Source organism: Thermobia domestica, chromosome 12 (assembly GCF_964235325.1).
Source record: "Thermobia domestica chromosome 12, izTheDome1.hap1.1, whole genome shotgun sequence".
NCBI lineage: Eukaryota > Metazoa > Arthropoda > Insecta > Zygentoma > Lepismatidae > Thermobia > Thermobia domestica.
In genome coordinates, this window is record NC_137465.1 from 124,517,854 (window position 1) to 124,535,000 (window position 17,147).

The 17,147-nt window shown below is 40.9% G+C and overlaps 1 protein-coding gene across 1 annotated transcript in view; it reads left to right on the forward strand.

Moving 5' to 3' along the window:
- LOC145666618 (acetylcholine receptor subunit alpha-L1-like) overlaps positions 1-17,147 on the forward strand; it is a 574,605-nt gene that overhangs the window by 496,859 nt on the left and 60,599 nt on the right. The window contains exon 4 of the mRNA XM_081734056.1: positions 710-890. Within this exon, the coding sequence (XP_081590182.1) occupies positions 710-890 (181 nt within the window). The remainder of the gene's footprint in view (positions 1-709; positions 891-17,147) is intronic.

Sequence of the window (17,147 nt, forward strand, 5' to 3'; positions counted from 1 at the left end):
CCTGAAATGAGATTTAAAATAAAAAGTGAAAGAAAACGTTCTCCCACATATTTTATCTCGTTTCAGATATCGGGAACTGCGAAAAGCTTGAAAGAAGTGTTATCTCAATTTTTGTTCAAAATAAATTTTGCAGGTTTTGGAAATGACCTTCACAGTTTAGTGTCCCAAGAAATGGTTTAATATGACTTTGAGCCCGATATTGTAACCGAATGTTGTATACATCTCTCGGTTCTAATTGTAATATTGTATTTTCATAGAGCAATAACGGTACGAATGCAGCAAGAAATCACTTTTTTTAAAAAATAATAAATCATTATCCGAAGAATAGATTTCCTCTCTTGCCTTGATTACAGAACTAATAACTGAAAAACTCCTAGAAAGTCTATTGGACCATGTAGAATACTGGATTCCGTAGTTCTATAATGTCATTTTTTAATTACTCTTTTAGGTAAATTGCAGAAATCTACGCAATTCTTCCGTGCAACGATATTTAGGGATTAGAAATACTTTGTAAGGATTATAAGAAAATTGTTTCTGCGGAAATCATTATGTTAAGTAGGTTTCCAGCTTCTCTAAGAATCTTAGACCAGTTCTACCCTCCATAGGAGAGGGTCTTCTTGTTGTATCTATAAATAAGTTTATTTCTTACTACATTTGTCTCCATTAGTCACAGAAGTACTTAATTTGGCCCTCTGCTTTCTTGTTACAGTGCTGACGGCGAATACGTAGTAACTACAATGACTAAAGCAGTCCTCCATTTTACGGGCAAAGTAGTTTGGACGCCTCCAGCCATCTTTAAATCTTCCTGTGAAATAGATGTCCGATATTTCCCTTTCGATCAGCAGACTTGCTTCATGAAGTTCGGTTCATGGACATACGATGGCAGTCAGGTGGGTAAATTCTTTGCTATCTATTATTAGTTATTTTTTCAATTGGTCATCATCATATATAATACAATTTTGTAAACAAAAGCATTACATGAAACGCTTTGAAGGAGCTAGATGTCTAAAGATTATGCAGATATACATAAATGATGATTTTTCTTTAAACACTGGAAGAAACAAAGGACTTTTCCATTTAACCACCGAAAACTTATAGCCAGTTGATTAACAATAGTGAATTAGAACTGAAATGTACGATGTTATAATGAGTAGTGTAAAAATAGTCAAATTAAGTAAATATTTGCCAGGAATTGGAGTATGCAGTTCTACCCGTTCTACCCTCCATAGGGGAGGGTCTTCTTTACGTTGATCTAACTTATAAAGTGTAACAAAGCACCGTAATAAATAAGATCTAGAAATAGTATCAGAAGAGTTTTGAGCCATTGGCTGCATTTTATCATCCTTTATTCAGTTAATTTGTGTTTTAATTGATTGAAATTAGTATAAAATTTCCATTAAACGAAAATGTGGTTTACTATTTGCTCATATATTGCTCATACATTCATCATTTTTTTTTTTTTTTTTTTTTTTGCTTCTATCAAGATTCAACACTCACTCTAACAACAAAATGCATTATATATGCATAACATTGGAAGTTACCTTTATAATATTAACATCTTTTCATCTGCCATCGATTGCCTGAAGCATATAGCCCGACATTATTTGATGAGAATCCACTTAACATCTAACTGATGTCAGAACATCACGATTGTTGAGAGAGTGGAAGATGCTCGAAGGGAAGAAAGAGTGGGGCAATGTAAAAGTATGACAAACAGTGTAAACCAGAATGTAAAAGTCATGGAAAAATTAAACATCTTTTCGTTTAGAAACAAAGGTACTTATAAAATGCTGATTTAGCACAATTGAGAGACACCCAAATTTTTAGCTACGGACCACCAACCAGGGAAAACTGAACTATACATCTAAACTGGATGAACTAAATTTAAGAAAATAGTTCCTTGTGGTTAAGTCAAATCTTTAGTTTAACATCCTTGAGCTATGTCTTGTCCATCGAAAACTCACGTGCCTTGTGATCAAATCAGGGACACCGCGCGTCAAATGTGAGCACTCTACCACTGTGCCACAGTGTCATAATACAAGTCCAATAATAATAATAATAATAATAATAATAATAATAATAATAATAATAATACTCTCAATTTAGTCGAGTAGAATTACTCTGTCATGGAAGACGACGATATTAACTGCCTAGTCACGAAATCTCTTTATGTGTTTAGAGATTAAGCTTAAACTACAGATTTGTGTATGAAGACCAGTTTTATTCATTTTGGGAACCCTTTCTCCTTGTGCGTTTTGGTAAATACCTGTTGAGATGGAGTAGGACAAGCTAATTAGTTTCTTGGGTGCAAAAGCGGTCTCAGCGGTTAAATAAGACTGTTCCCATAGGTGACACACGAGATGTCCTGCGAGTTTTCTCACCGGGGAATCTCTTTCATTCTTAGTCCTAAATTTGCAGTTATGAAGTCGTTGAACATTTAACTATTATTTTATGTTGTCGCTTAACTTAAAGTTTAGCACAAATATGTACATTCTAATTTGAGAAAAAAGATATGAGACAGCTTTGCCCACCGGAATTAACTTAGCAAAATGCAAACTTTACACAAAAGTTTTTTAATTTATTTTTTTTTATTTATTAGTATGCCTTCAGATACAACACTGGGTACTTACTTGAAAGTTATTTATTGTTATAATTTAAGATAAAACAGTCAATATTTTTAATACTTATTTTATTAGTATTCTTCCAGATTCCGTACCGAATAGTAATTTGTATGTTTAGTTATTTAATAGTACGCTTCCAAATACAGAACTGAATAGTAAATTCCATTATTTATTAGTAAGTATACAGAAAGATACTTTGCCCTGTAGAACTGTCCTTACAAGTAAGATCCGGGGTGCAGGAAAGGTTTAGACGTTTCTGCGATAGCAGTGGACAACGGCGAAAACCAGTAAACAAAAAAAAAAAAAAAAAAAAAAGTACTCCTAACCGGTGAAAGGCAACAAAAATCCATCATCGTATCATTACCAAGAACACGCAACATGATAATGGCGATTTTTAAAATTGAATTACAGCAAATGGTTAAGCAATAAGTTCAGAGTCCCATACTACAAAAGCAGTCAGTTCCACTGATTGGTTGGGGGGGGGGGGGAAAGTCGCTTAGTTATGGACAGATAATACAAATTGATGGAAGGAACATCGAGAGTCTAAACATAGCAGGTAAGCAGAGCCGTAGCTAGAGATTTCGGCGCCCAGGGCGAAATAGAATTCGGTGTTCCCTACACTTACCATACCAAACTTTAGCTTCCTTCTTTTTTTTTTAATATAAAAGAAGAGCATCTTTTGTTGTTATGCTATGCTGAATTTTTATCAAGCTGCTTGCACAGACCATTACAACATCCAAAAACGATTCTTTTACAAATAAGAACTGTTTTTAAGAGGTTTTTTTGGACTAAAACTTCCCAAACTACTTTTAGTTGTACACAAATCCAATTGGAGAACAGTTATGAAAATTTACAGCTATTTACAACGTTTCATACTATCGATAAGGAATGTAATTTCAATACATTAGAAACTATATGCTTTTAAAATGTTCGAAATAGGTGACAGCATAATTTCTAGTTATAATTGTAATCTTTCGTAATTTAATTCCATATTTAATCACACAAACAGTATTTTAATTTCGATTCGTTTAATACCAGGAACTAAACGAGTTGAATTTATTAATGATAGACTTTCTTTTATTACTCTTAAGGGTTGGTGGTGTGATATTATTTTTTTTACCTTATGAGGCCAACCTTTCATAGATTACGTTAATGTCAATGTGGGGTTCGTGTGGACCCCAATCAATAATATTGTTAATATGTACTTTTTCATTAGGTTTTATTTTTATTATATTGTTAAATACAGTTACTTATTTTTATTTGCTATAATACAGTTAAAGAAACAGGTGGAGGCGCGGTGACTCAGTGGTATAGCGTTCACCTCCGGTGCTTGGGGGTCCCTGGTTCGATTCCAGCTTGCACCGTGTGGACTTTGTGGTGGACAAACACCGTGCTCGTGGAAAAAGGGGGTTCTCCCGTTTCCTCCCACTTTCTTCATTCCACCATTTCACTCATCTCTCATCATCACCGTCTCCTTTAGCCTAACCGGCATAACCGTGGGTCGTAAAACTTAAATATTTCATTTCATTTCATTTACAGTTAAAGAACACACTTGATATATATAGTGAAACATTTGTGTACTAAGATACATTCCACTGAAATATTCTATATACTACACTTTTTATATGAACGTGTTTTCTGATCGCTCGCGACGTTCAACCATTTCCTTATGGATGTCCTTTGTGCACTTTATCATTGTATCAACAACTGTTGTTCTCTGAAGAAGCAACTCTTCGGTGAGCTCAGTGATTGTGAAATAGATCTCTATGGTTATGGTTCTTCTCTTATTTAACTATGGATTTACAAGTCACTTCATCTTGTCTTTTACGTTGCCTCGTTCATGTCCTACTCGCTGACAAACATATATTTCTTCTTTGAATGAATATTAAGCTTCAGTATCACACACTCAGGGAATTTTTATACTGTATTTTCGAGCATACGTGCAATGTAAAAACAAACAAACAAACAAACAAACAAAAAATCTTGCACGTGTAGGTATCAGCTGCTCATCCACAGTCAAGAAATTTCCATGTCTCAACAAGTCTTGGAAATTCAAAAGGAATATTTCTCAGAGTTCACGAATTGCTGACATCTTGTCTGTTTTCAGTTTCTCTTGACGAGTTTGAATGTTATCAAATCAGGAAAAGCTAAGGAAACATTTGAAACGATTCAGCGACATAGTTGCTCGGAATATTGAACTTCCATTTTCACTTGACCCCAGTTCACTCAAGGTTGCTCCTGCTGACTTTTGCAATAGAGCCAAAATAATGAAGTCTATGAATGCATATATATATTTCAGTTTTGTCACTTCCTTCTAGTATATCACTTTCTGACTTGTTTTTTTTTTTTACTTTCTGAACATAGATTCGAGCATCAGTTTCCCGCAAAATTAGAATTGCTATCTCTGAAGTTAGAACAATTTTGAAGGTACTTCATTAATTCTGAATGGTTAATTCCGCTGGTTATAAGACCCTAGACTCCTTGACGACATTTTCTGTCAACGTCTGGTGTTCGGGATTGTTTTGTACACTCCATTTTCTTCAAGTTGATGCTGCAAGTTCTGTAGCTTGTGTAGCTTGTGTGCTGCGGTGACAAGTCTGAAATTTCGCTACGACACTGCGGAAGTACATAATCAAAAAGCAGGTTTACGTCACATTCAATGGAGCAAATGGTAATTTGGTCTCTTTTCCCTTTCCCAGACAATTCAAAATTTGTACTTGTAATGACTATTAGGTATCAGATTCAACCTCAGTTATCTCACTATTAGTTTCTTCTAACATGCACAGAATGTTTTCTTCAGGCAGTCCTCGACGAGACATTGCAACTAAACAACAGAATTTTTGCAATGTAAATTTGACCTCAAATGCATCACTTTCTATATATTTTCGTAGTAATATACTCCGGCAAGTTTAGGATGCCAAAAAAATATCATTTACTCATAATACCATAGATAGAGTGCACTTTTTGTTAAAGATAATTTGTTTCAAAAATATCTGTATAATAACATCCAACAAGAAGGTAATACAATTGAAATAGAATAATAAGACAGCGATCATGGACAATTTTTAAAGCAGTACAACTCAGAGGAATGAATATTTACATTTATTTAGGTTGTCATTGTTAGGAACTACCAATAAGCAAGCTTTATTTATCCATCTGCACTATATGAGAGATGGGAAACCCTGGGGTCCGCACGGATTTCAGGTGAGCTTAATACGTTTCTGTTCTTAAATGTTCAGGTGCATTTCGCCAGCCCCCCCACCTTGGAGTTTCGAAAAAAAAACTATGCCAATCGTTTGTGCTACGTTTGTGCCGGAATGTACCACAAAAATTTTCGTTTGTACCACTTCCGGTACGAACTTAAAATAGTTTTAAAGTGGGGGGGCTGGGGAAACGGCAGCCCCCCACCTTGAAATTTCGAAACGAAACCCATGGCAATCGTTTGTGCTACGTTCGTGCCGGAATGTACCGCAAAAATTTTCGTTTGTACCACTTCCGGTACGAAGTTAAAAGGGTTTAAAAGTGGGGGGCTGGAGAAACGGCAGCCTCCAAACTTGGAATTTCGAAACAAAACCTATGGCAATCGTTTGTGCTACGTTTGTGCCGGAATGTACCGTAAACATTTTCGTTTGTACCACTTCCGGTACGAAGCTATAAGGGTTTTAAAGTGGGGGGGCTAAAGAAACGGCAGCCTCAAAACTTGGAATTTCGAAACAAAAACTATGGCATTCGTTTGTGTTAAGTTTGTGCCGGAATGCACCGCAAAAATTTTCGTTTGTACCACTTCCGGTACGAACTTATAAGGGTTTTAAAGTGGGGGGCTGGAGAAGCGACAACCTCCAAACTTGGAATTTCGAAACAAAACCTATGGCAATCGTTTGTGCTACGTTTGTGCCGGAATGTACCGCAAAAATTTTCGTTTGTACCACTTCCGGTACGAAGTTAAAAGGGTTTTAAAGTGGGGAGCTGGAGAAACGGCCGCCTCCAAACTTGGAATTTCGAAACAAAACCTATGGCAATCGTTTGTGCTACGTTTGTGCCGGAATGTACCGTAAACATTTTCGTTTGTACACTTCCGGTACGAAGTTATAAGGGTTTTGAAGTGGGGGGCTAGGGAAACGGCAGCCTCCAACCTAGGAATTTCAAAACCAAACCTATGCCAATCGTTTATGCTACGTTTGTGCCGGAATGTACCGCAAAAATTTTCGTTTGTACCACTTCCGGTACGAAGTTATAAGGGTTTTGAAGTGGGGGGCTAGGGAAACGGCAGCCTCCAAACATGGAATTTCGAAACAAAACCTATGGCAATCGTTTGTGCTACGTTTGTGCCGGAATGTACCGCAAAAATTATCGTTTGTACCACTTCCGGTACGAAGTTAAAAGGGTTTTAAAGTGAGGGAGCTGGAGAAACGGCAGCCTCCAAACTTGGAATTTCGAAACAAAACCTATGGCAATCGTTTGTGCTACGTTTGTGCCGGAATGTACCGTAAACATTTTCGTTTGTACCACTTCCAGTACGAATTTATAAGGGTTTTAAAGTGGGGGGGCTGTAGAAACGGCAGCCTCAAAACTTGGAATTACGAAACAAAAACTATGGCATTCGTTTGTGCTACGTTTGTGCCGGAATGTACCGCAAAAATTTTCGTTTGTACCACTTCCGGTACGAAGTTATAAGGGTTTTTAAAGTGGGGGGGGGGCTGGAGAAACGGCAGCCTCCAAACTTGGAATTTCGAAACAAAACCTATGCCAGTCGTTTGTGCTACGTTTGTGCCATAATGTACCGCAAAAATTTCGTTTGTACCACTTCCGGTACGAAGTTATAAGGGTTTTGAAGTGGGGGGCTAGGGAAACGGCAGCCTCAAAACTTGGAATTACGAAACAAAAACTATGGCATTCGTTTGTGCTACGTTTGTGCCGAATGTACCGCAAAAATTTTCGTTTGTACCACTTCCGGTACGAAGTTATAAGGGTTTTAAAGTGGGGGGGCTGGAGAGACGGCAGCCTCCAAACTTGGTATTTCGAAACAAAACCTATAGCAATCGTTTGTGCCGGAATGTACCGCAAAAATTTTTGTCTGTACCACTTCCGGTACGAAGTTATAAGGGTTTTGAAGTGGAAGGCTTGGGGAACGGCAGCCTCCAACCTAGGAATTTCAAAACAAAACCTATGCCAATCGTTTGTGCTACGTTTGTGCCGTAATATATCGCAAAATTTTCGTTTGTACCACTTCCGGTACGAAGTTATAAGGGTTTTGAAGTGGAGGGGCTGCAGAAACGGAAGCCTGCAACCTTGGAATTTCGAAACAAAAACTATGCCAATCGTTTGTGCTACGTTTGTGCCGGAATGTACCGCAAAAATTTTCGTTTGTACCACTTCCGGTACGAAGTTATAAGGGTTTTAAAGTGGGGGGGGCTGGAGCAACGGCAGCCACCAAACTTGGAATTTCGAAACAAAACCTATGGCAATCGTTTGTGCTACGTTTGTGCCGGAATGTACCGCAAAAATTTTCGTTTGTACCACTTCCGGTACGAAGTTAAAAGGGTTTTAAAGTGGGGAGCTGTAGAAACGGCCGCCTCCAAACTTGGAATTTCGAAACAAAACCTATGGCAATCGTTTGTGCTACGTTTGTGCCGGAATGTACCGTAAACATTTTCGTTTGTACACTTCCGGTACGAAGTTATAAGGGTTTTGAAGTGGGGGGCTAGGGAAACAGCAGCCTCCAACCTAGGAATTTCAAAACCAAACCTATGCCAATCGTTTATGCTACGTTTGTGCCGGAATGTACCGCAAAAATTTTCGTTTGTACCACTTCCGGTACGAAGTTATAAGGGTTTTGAAGTGGAAGGCTAGGGAAACGGCAGCCTCCAAACATGGAATTTCGAAACAAAACCTATGGCAATCGTTTGTGCTACGTTTGTGCCGGAATGTACCGCAAAAATTATCGTTTGTACCACTTCCGGTACGAAGTTAAAAGGGTTTTAAAGTGGGGGGCTGGAGAAACGGCAGCCTCCAAACTTGGAATTACGAAACAAAAACTATGGCATTCGTTTGTGCTACGTTTGTGCCGGAATGTACCGCAAAAATTTTCGTTTGTACCACTTCCAGTATGAATTTATAAGGGTTTTAAAGTGGGGGGGCTGTAGAAACGGCAGCCTCAAAACTTGGAATTACGAAACAAAAACTATGGCATTCGTTTGTGCTACGTTTGTGCCGGAATGTACCGCAAAAATTTTCGTTTGTACCACTTCCGGTACGAAGTTATAAGGGTTTTTAAAGTGGGGGGGGCTGGAGAAACGGCAGCCTCCAAACTTGGAATTTCGAAACAAAACCTATGCCAATCGTTTGTGCTACGTTTGTGCCATAATGTACCGCAAAATTTTCGTTTGTACCACTTCCGGTACGAAGTTATAAGGGTTTTGAAGTGGGGGGCTAGGGAAACGGCAGCCTCAAAACTTGGAATTACGAAACAAAAACTATGGCATTCGTTTGTGCTACGTTTGTGCCGGAATGTACCGCAAAAATTTTCGTTTGTACCACTTCCGGTACGAAGTTATAAGGGTTTTAAAGTGGGGGGGCTGGAGAGACGGCAGCCTCCAAACTTGGTATTTCGAAACAAAACCTATAGCAATCGTTTGTGCCGGAATGTACCGCAAAAATTTTTGTCTGTACCACTTCCGGTACGAAGTTATAAGGGTTTTGAAGTGGAAGGCTTGGGGAACGGCAGACTCCAACCTAGGAATTTCAAAACCAAACCTATGCCAATCGTTTATGCTACGTTTGTGCCTGAATGTACCGCAAAAATTTTCGTTTGTACCACTTCCGGTACGAAGTTATAAGGGTTTTGAAGTGGAGGGCTAGGGAAACGGCAGCCTCGAAACATGGAATTTCGAAACAAAACCTATGGCAATCGTTTGTGCTACGTTTGTGCCGGAATGTACCGCAAAAATTATCGTTTGTACCACTTCCGGTACGAAGTTAAAAGGGTTTTAAAGTGGGGGGCTGGAGAAACGGCAGCCTCCAAACTTGGAATTACGAAACAAAAACTATGGCATTCGTTTGTGCTACGTTTGTGCCGGAATGTACCGCAAATATTTTCGTTTGTACCACTTCCAGTACGAATTTATAAGGGTTTTAAAGTGGGGGGGCTGTAGAAACGGCAGCCTCAAAACTTGGAATTACGAAACAAAAACTATGGCATTCGTTTATGCTACGTTTGTGCCGGAATGTACCGCAAAAATTTTCGTTTGTACCACTTCCGGTACGAAGTTATAAGGGTTTTTAAAGTGGGGGGGCTGGAGAAACGGCAGCCTCCAAACTTGGAATTTCGAAACAAAACCTATGTCAATCGTTTGTGCTACGTTTGTGCCATAATGTACCGCAAAAATTTCGTTTGTACCACTTCCGGTACGAAGTTATAAGGGTTTTGAAGTGGGGGGCTAGGGAAACGGCAGCCTCAAAACTTGGAATTACGAAACAAAAACTATGGCATTCGTTTGTGCTACGTTTGTGCCGGAATGTACCGCAAAAATTTTCGTTTGTACCACTTCCGGTACGAAGTTATAAGGGTTTTAAAGTGGGGGGGGGGCTGGAGCAACGGCAGCCGCCAAACTTGGAATTTCGAAACAAAACCTATGGCAATCGTTTGTGCTACGTTTGTGCCGGAATGTACCGCAAAAATTTTCGTTTGTACCACTTCCGGTACGAAGTTAAAAGGGTTTTAATGTGGGGAGCTGGAGAAACGGCCGCCTCCAAACTTGGAATTTCGAAACAAAACCTATGGCAATCGTTTGTGCTACGTTTGTGCCGGAATGTACCGTAAACATTTTCGTTTGTACACTTCCGGTACGAAGTTATAAGGGTTTTGAAGTGGAAGGCTTGGGGAACGGCAGCCTCCAACCTAGGAATTTCAAAACAAAAGCTATGCCAATCGTTTGTGCTACGTTTGTGCCGTAATATATCGCAAAATTTTCGTTTGTACCACTTCCAGTACGAAGTTATAAGGGTTTTGAAGTGGAGGGGCTGCAGAAACGGAAGCCTGCAACCTTGGAATTTCGAAACAAAAACTATGCCAATCGTTTGTGCTACGTTTGTGCCGGAATGTACCGCAAAAATTTTCGTTTGTACCACTTCCGGTACGAAGTTATAAGGGTTTTAAAGTGGGGGGGGGCTGGAGCAACGGCAGCCACCAAACTTGGAATTTCGAAACAAAACCTATGGCAATCGTTTGTGCTACGTTTGTGCCGGAATGTACCGCAAAAATTTTCGTTTGTACCACTTCCGGTACGAAGTTAAAAGGGTTTTAAAGTGGGGAGCTGTAGAAACGGCCGCCTCCAAACTTGGAATTTCGAAACAAAACCTATGGCAATCGTTTGTGCTACGTTTGTGCCGGAATGTACCGTAAACATTTTCGTTTGTACACTTCCGGTACGAAGTTATAAGGGTTTTGAAGTGGGGGGCTAGGGAAACGGCAGCCTCCAACCTAGGAATTTCAAAACCAAACCTATGCCAATCGTTTATGCTACGTTTGTGCCGGAATGTACCGCAAAAATTTTCGTTTGTACCACTTCCGGTACGAAGTTATAAGGGTTTTGAAGTGGAAGGCTAGGGAAACGGCAGCCTCCAAACATGGAATATCGAAACAAAACCTATGGCAATCGTTTGTGCTACGTTTGTGCCGGAATGTACCGCAAAAATTATCGTTTGTACCACTTCCGGTACGAAGTTAAAAGGGTTTTAAAGTGGGGGGCTGGAGAAACGGCAGCCTCCAAACTTGGAATTTCGAAACAAAAACTATGGCATTCGTTTGTGCTACGTTTGTGCCGGAATGTACCGCAAAAATTTTCGTTTGTACCACTTCCAGTACGAATTTATAAGGGTTTTAAAGCGGGGGGGCTGTAGAAACGGCAGCCTCAAAACTTGGAATTACGAAGCAAAAACTATGGCATTCGTTTGTGCTACGTTTGTGCCGGAATGTACCGCAAAAATTTTCGTTTGTACCACTTCCGGTACGAAGTTATAAGGGTTTTTAAAGTGGGGGGGGCTGGAGAAACGGCAGCCTCCAAACTTGGAATTTCGAAACAAAACCTATGCCAATCGTTTGTGCTACGTTTGTGCCATAATGTACCGCAAAAATTTCGTTTGTACCACTTCCGGTACGAAGTTATAAGGGTTTTGAAGTGGGGGGCTAGGGAAACGGCAGCCTCAAAACTTGGAATTACGAAACAAAAACTATGGCATTCGTTTGTGCTACGTTTGTGCCGGAATGTACCGCAAAAATTTTCGTTTGTACCACTTCCGGTACGAAGTTATAAGGGTTTTAAAGTGGGGGGGCTGGAGAGACGGCAGCCTCCAAACTTGGTATTTCGAAACAAAACCTATAGCAATCGTTTGTGCCGGAATGTACCGCAAAAATTTTTGTCTGTACCACTTCCGGTACGAAGTTATAAGGGTTTTGAAGTGGAAGGCTTGGGGAACGGCAGACTCCAACCTAGGAATTTCAAAACCAAACCTATGCCAATCGTTTATGCTACGTTTGTGCCGGAATGTACCGCAAAAATTTTCGTTTGTACCACTTCCGGTACGAAGTTATAAGGGTTTTGAAGTGGAGGGCTAGGGAAACGGCAGCCTCCAAACATGGAATTTCGAAACAAAACCTATGGCAATCGTTTGTGCTACGTTTGTGCCGGAATGTACCGCAAAAATTATCGTTTGTACCACTTCCGGTACGAAGTTAAAAGGGTTTTAAAGTGGGGGGCTGGAGAAACGGCAGCCTCCAAACTTGGAATTACGAAACAAAAACTATGGCATTCGTTTGTGCTACGTTTGTGCCGGAATGTACCGCAAAAATTTTCGTTTGTACCACTTCCAGTACGAATTTATAAGGGTTTTAAAGTGGGGGGGCTGTAGAAACGGCAGCCTCAAAACTTGGAATTACGAAACAAAAACTATGGCATTCGTTTGTGCTACGTTTGTGCCGGAATGTACCGCAAAAATTTTCGTTTGTACCACTTCCGGTACGAAGTTATAAGGGTTTTTAAAGTGGGGGGGCTGGAGAAACGGCAGCCTCCAAACTTGGAATTTCGAAACAAAACCTATGTCAATCGTTTGTGCTACGTTTGTGCCATAATGTACCGCAAAAATTTCGTTTGTACCACTTCCGGTACGAAGTTATAAGGGTTTTGAAGTGGGGGGCTAGGGAAACGGCAGCCTCAAAACTTGGAATTACGAAACAAAAACTATGGCATTCGTTTGTGCTACGTTTGTGCCGGAATGTACCGCAAAAATTTTCGTTTGTACCACTTCCGGTACGAAGTTATAAGGGTTTTAAAGTGGGGGGGGCTGGAGCAACGGCAGCCGCCAAACTTGGAATTTCGAAACAAAACCTATGGCAATCGTTTGTGCTACGTTTGTGCCGGAATGTACCGCAAAAATTTTCGTTTGTACCACTTCCGGTACGAAGTTAAAAGGGTTTTAATGTGGGGAGCTGGAGAAACGGCCGCCTCCAAACTTGGAATTTCGAAACAAAACCTATGGCAATCGTTTGTGCTACGTTTGTGCCGGAATGTACCGTAAACATTTTCGTTTGTACACTTCCGGTACGAAGTTATAAGGGTTTTGAAGTGGGGGGCTAGGGAAACGGCAGCCTCCAACCTAGGAATTTCAAAACCAAACCTATGCCAATCGTTTATGCTACGTTTGTGCCGGAATGTACCGCAAAAATTTTCGTTTGTACCACTTCCGGTACGAACTTATAAGGGTTTTGAAGTGGAGGGCTAGGGAAACGGCAGCCTCCAAACATGGAATTTCGAAACAAAACCTATGGCAATCGTTTGTGCTACGTTTGTGCCGGAATGTACCGCAAAAATTATCGTTTGTACCACTTCCGGTACGAAGTTAAAAGGGTTTTAAAGTGGGGGGCTGGAGAAACGGCAGCCTCCAAACTTGGAATTTCGAAACAAAACCTATGGCAATCGTTTGTGCTACGTTTGTGCCGGAATGTACCGTAAACATTTTCGTTTGTACCACTTCCAGTACGAATTTATAAGGGTTTTAAAGTGGGGGGGCTGTAGAAACGGCAGCCTCAAAACTTGGAATTACGAAACAAAAACTATGGCATTCGTTTGTGCTACGTTTGTGTCGGAATGTACCGCAAAAATTTTCGTTTGTACCACTTCCGGTACGAAGTTATAAGGGTTTTTAAAGTGGGGGGGGCTGGAGAAACGGCAGCCTCCAAACTTGGAATTTCGAAACAAAACCTATGCCAATCGTTTGTGCTACGTTTGTGCCATAATGTACCGCAAAAATTTCGTTTGTACCACTTCCGGTACGAAGTTATAAGGGTTTTGAAGTGGGGGGCTAGGGAAACGGCAGCCTCCAAACTTGGAATTTCGAAACAAAACCTATGGCAATCGTTTGTGCTACGTTTGTGCCGGACAAAAATTTTCGTTTGTACCACTTCCGGTACGAAGTTATAAGGGTTTTAAAGTGGGGGCTGGAGGAACGGCAGCCTCCAAACTTGGAATTTCGAAACAAAACCTATGGCAATCGTTTGTGCTACGTTTGTGCCGGAATGTACCGCAAAAATTTTTGTCTGTACCAGTTCCGGTACGAAGTAATAAGGGTTTTGAAGTGGAAGGCTAGGGAAACGGCAGCCTCCAACCTAGGAATTTCAAAACAAAACCTATAGCAATCGTTTGTGCTACGTTTGTGCCGGAATGTACCGCAAAAATTTTCGTTTGTACCACTTCCGGTACGAAATTATAAGGGTTTTGAAGTGGAAGGGCTGCAGAAATGGAAGCCTGCAACCTTGGAATTTCGAAACAAAAACTATGCCAATCGTTTGTGCTACGTTTGTGCTGGAATGTACCGTAAAAATTTTCGTTTGTACCACTTCCGGTACGAAGTTATAACTGTTTTAAAGTGGGGGGAGGGCTGGAGAAACGGCAGCCTCCAAACTTGGAAATTTGAAACAAAACCTATGGCAATCGTTTGTGCTACGTTTGTGCCGGAATGTACCGCAAAAATTTTCGTTTTTACCATTTCCGGTACGAAGTTAAAAGGGTTTTAAAGTGGGAGGCTGGAGAAACGGCAGCCTCCAAACTTGGAATTTCGAAACAAAACCTATGGCAATCGTTTGTGCTACGTTTGTGCCGGAATGTACCGCAAAAATTTTCGTTTGTACCACTTCCGGTACGAAGTTAAAAGGGTTTTAAAGTGGGAGGCTGGAGAAGCGGCAGCCTCCAAACTTCGAATTTCCAAACAAAGCCTATGGCAATCGTTTGTGCTACGTTTGTGCCGGAATGTACCGCAAAAAAATTTGTTTGTACCACTTGCGGTACGCAGTTGTAAGGGTTTCGAAGTGGGGGGCTGGGGAAACGGCAGCCTCCACCTAGGAATTTTAAAACAAAACCTATGCCAATCGTTTGTGCTACGTTTGTGCCGGAATGTACCGCAAAAATTTTCGTTTGTTCCACTTCCGATACGAAGTTATAAGTGTTTTGAAGTGGAGAGGCTGCAGAAATAGATGCCTGCAACCTTGGAATTTCGAAACAAAAACTATTTTAATTGTTTGTGCTACGTTTTGCCGGAATGTACCGCAAAAATTTTCGTTTGTACCACTTCCGGTACGAATTTGTAAGGATTTGAAGTGGCGGGATGGGGAAACGGCAGCTCTCCCACCTAGGAATTTCAAAGCAAAATTTATGTCAATCGTTTCTGATAGGTTTGTGCCTGAATGTACCGCAGAACTTTTCGTTTGTACCACTTCCGGTACGAACTTATAAGGGTTCAAAAGTGGAGGCTGGGGAAACGGCAGGCCCCCCCACCTAAAAATTTCAAAACCAAACCTATGCCAATCGTTTGTTCTACGTTTGTGCCGCATTGTACCGCAAAAATTTTCGTTTGTACCCCTTCCGGTACGAAGTTATAAGGTTTTTAAAGTGGGGGGCTGGAGAAACGGCAGCCTCCAAACTTGGAATTTCGAAACAAAACCTATGGCAATCGTTTGTGCTACGTTTGTGCCGGAATGTACCGTAAACATTTTCGTTTGTACCACTTCCGGTACGAAGTTATAAGGGTTAGGAAGTGGGGGCTAGGGAAACGGCAGCCTCCAACCTAGGGATTTCAAAACAAAACCTATGCTAATCGTTTGTGCTACGTTTGTGCCGGAATGTACCGCAAAAATTTTCGTTTGTACCACTTCCGGTACAAAGTTATAAGGGTTTTGAAGTGGGGGACTAGGGAAACGGCAGCCTCCAAACTTGGAATTTCGAAACAAAACCTATGCCAATCGTTTGTGCTACGTTTGTGCCGGAATGTACCGCAAAAATTTTCGTTTGTACCACTTCCGGTACGAAGTTAAAAGAGTTTTAAAGTGGGGGGCTGGAGAAACGGCAGCCTCCAAACTTGGAATTTCGAAACAAAACCTATGGCAATCGTTTGTGCTACGTTTGTGCCGGAATGTACCGTAAACATTTTCGTTTGTACCACTTCCGGTACGAAGTTATAAGGGTTTTAAAGTGGGGGGCTGGGGAAACAGCAGCCCCCCACCCAGGAATTTCAAAGCAAAATTTATGCCAATCGTTTGTGCTAGGTTTGTGCCGGAATGTACCGCAAAAATTTTCGTTTGTACCACTTCCGGTATGAAGTTATAAGGTTTTAAAGTGGGGGGGCTGGAGAAACGGTAGCCTCCAAACTTGGAATTTCGAAACAAAAACTATGCCAATCGTTTGTGCCGGACAAAAATTTTCGTTTGTACCACTTCCGGTACGAAGTTATAAGGGTTTCAAAGTGGGGGGGCTGGAGAAACGGCAGCCTCCAACCTTGGAATTTCGAAACAAAACCTATGGCAATCGTTTGTGCTATGTTCGTGCCGTAATGTACCGCAAAAATTTTCGTTTGTACCACTTCCGGTACGAAGTTATAAGGGTTTTGAAGTGGAGGGGCTGCAGAAACAGAAGCCTGCAACCCTGGAATTTGGAAACAAAAACTATGCTAATTGTTTGTGCTACGTTTGTGCCGGAATATACCGCAAAAATTTTCGGTTGAACCACTTCCGGTATGAAGTTATAAGGTTTCAAAATGGGGGGGCTGGAGAAGCGGCAGCCTCCAAACTTCGAATTTCGAAACAAAACCTATGGCAATCGTTTGTGCTACGTTTGTGCCGGAATGTACCGCAAAAATTTTTGGTTGTACCACTTCCGGTACGCAGTTGTAAGGGTTTTGAAGTGGGGGGCTGGGGAAACGGCAGCCCCCACCTAGGAATTTCAAAACAAAACCTATGCCAATCGTTTGTGCTACGTTGGTGCCGGAATGTACCGCAAAAATTTTGGTTTGCACCACTTCCGGTACGAAGTTATAAGGGTTTTGAAGTGGAGGGTCTGCAGAAACAGAAGCCTGCAACCTTGGAATTTCGAAACAAAAACTATTCTAATTGTTTGTGCTACGTTTGTGCCGGAATGTACCGCAAAAATTTTCGGTTGTACCACTTCCGGTACGAATTTGTAAGGGTTTTGAAGTGGCGGGCTG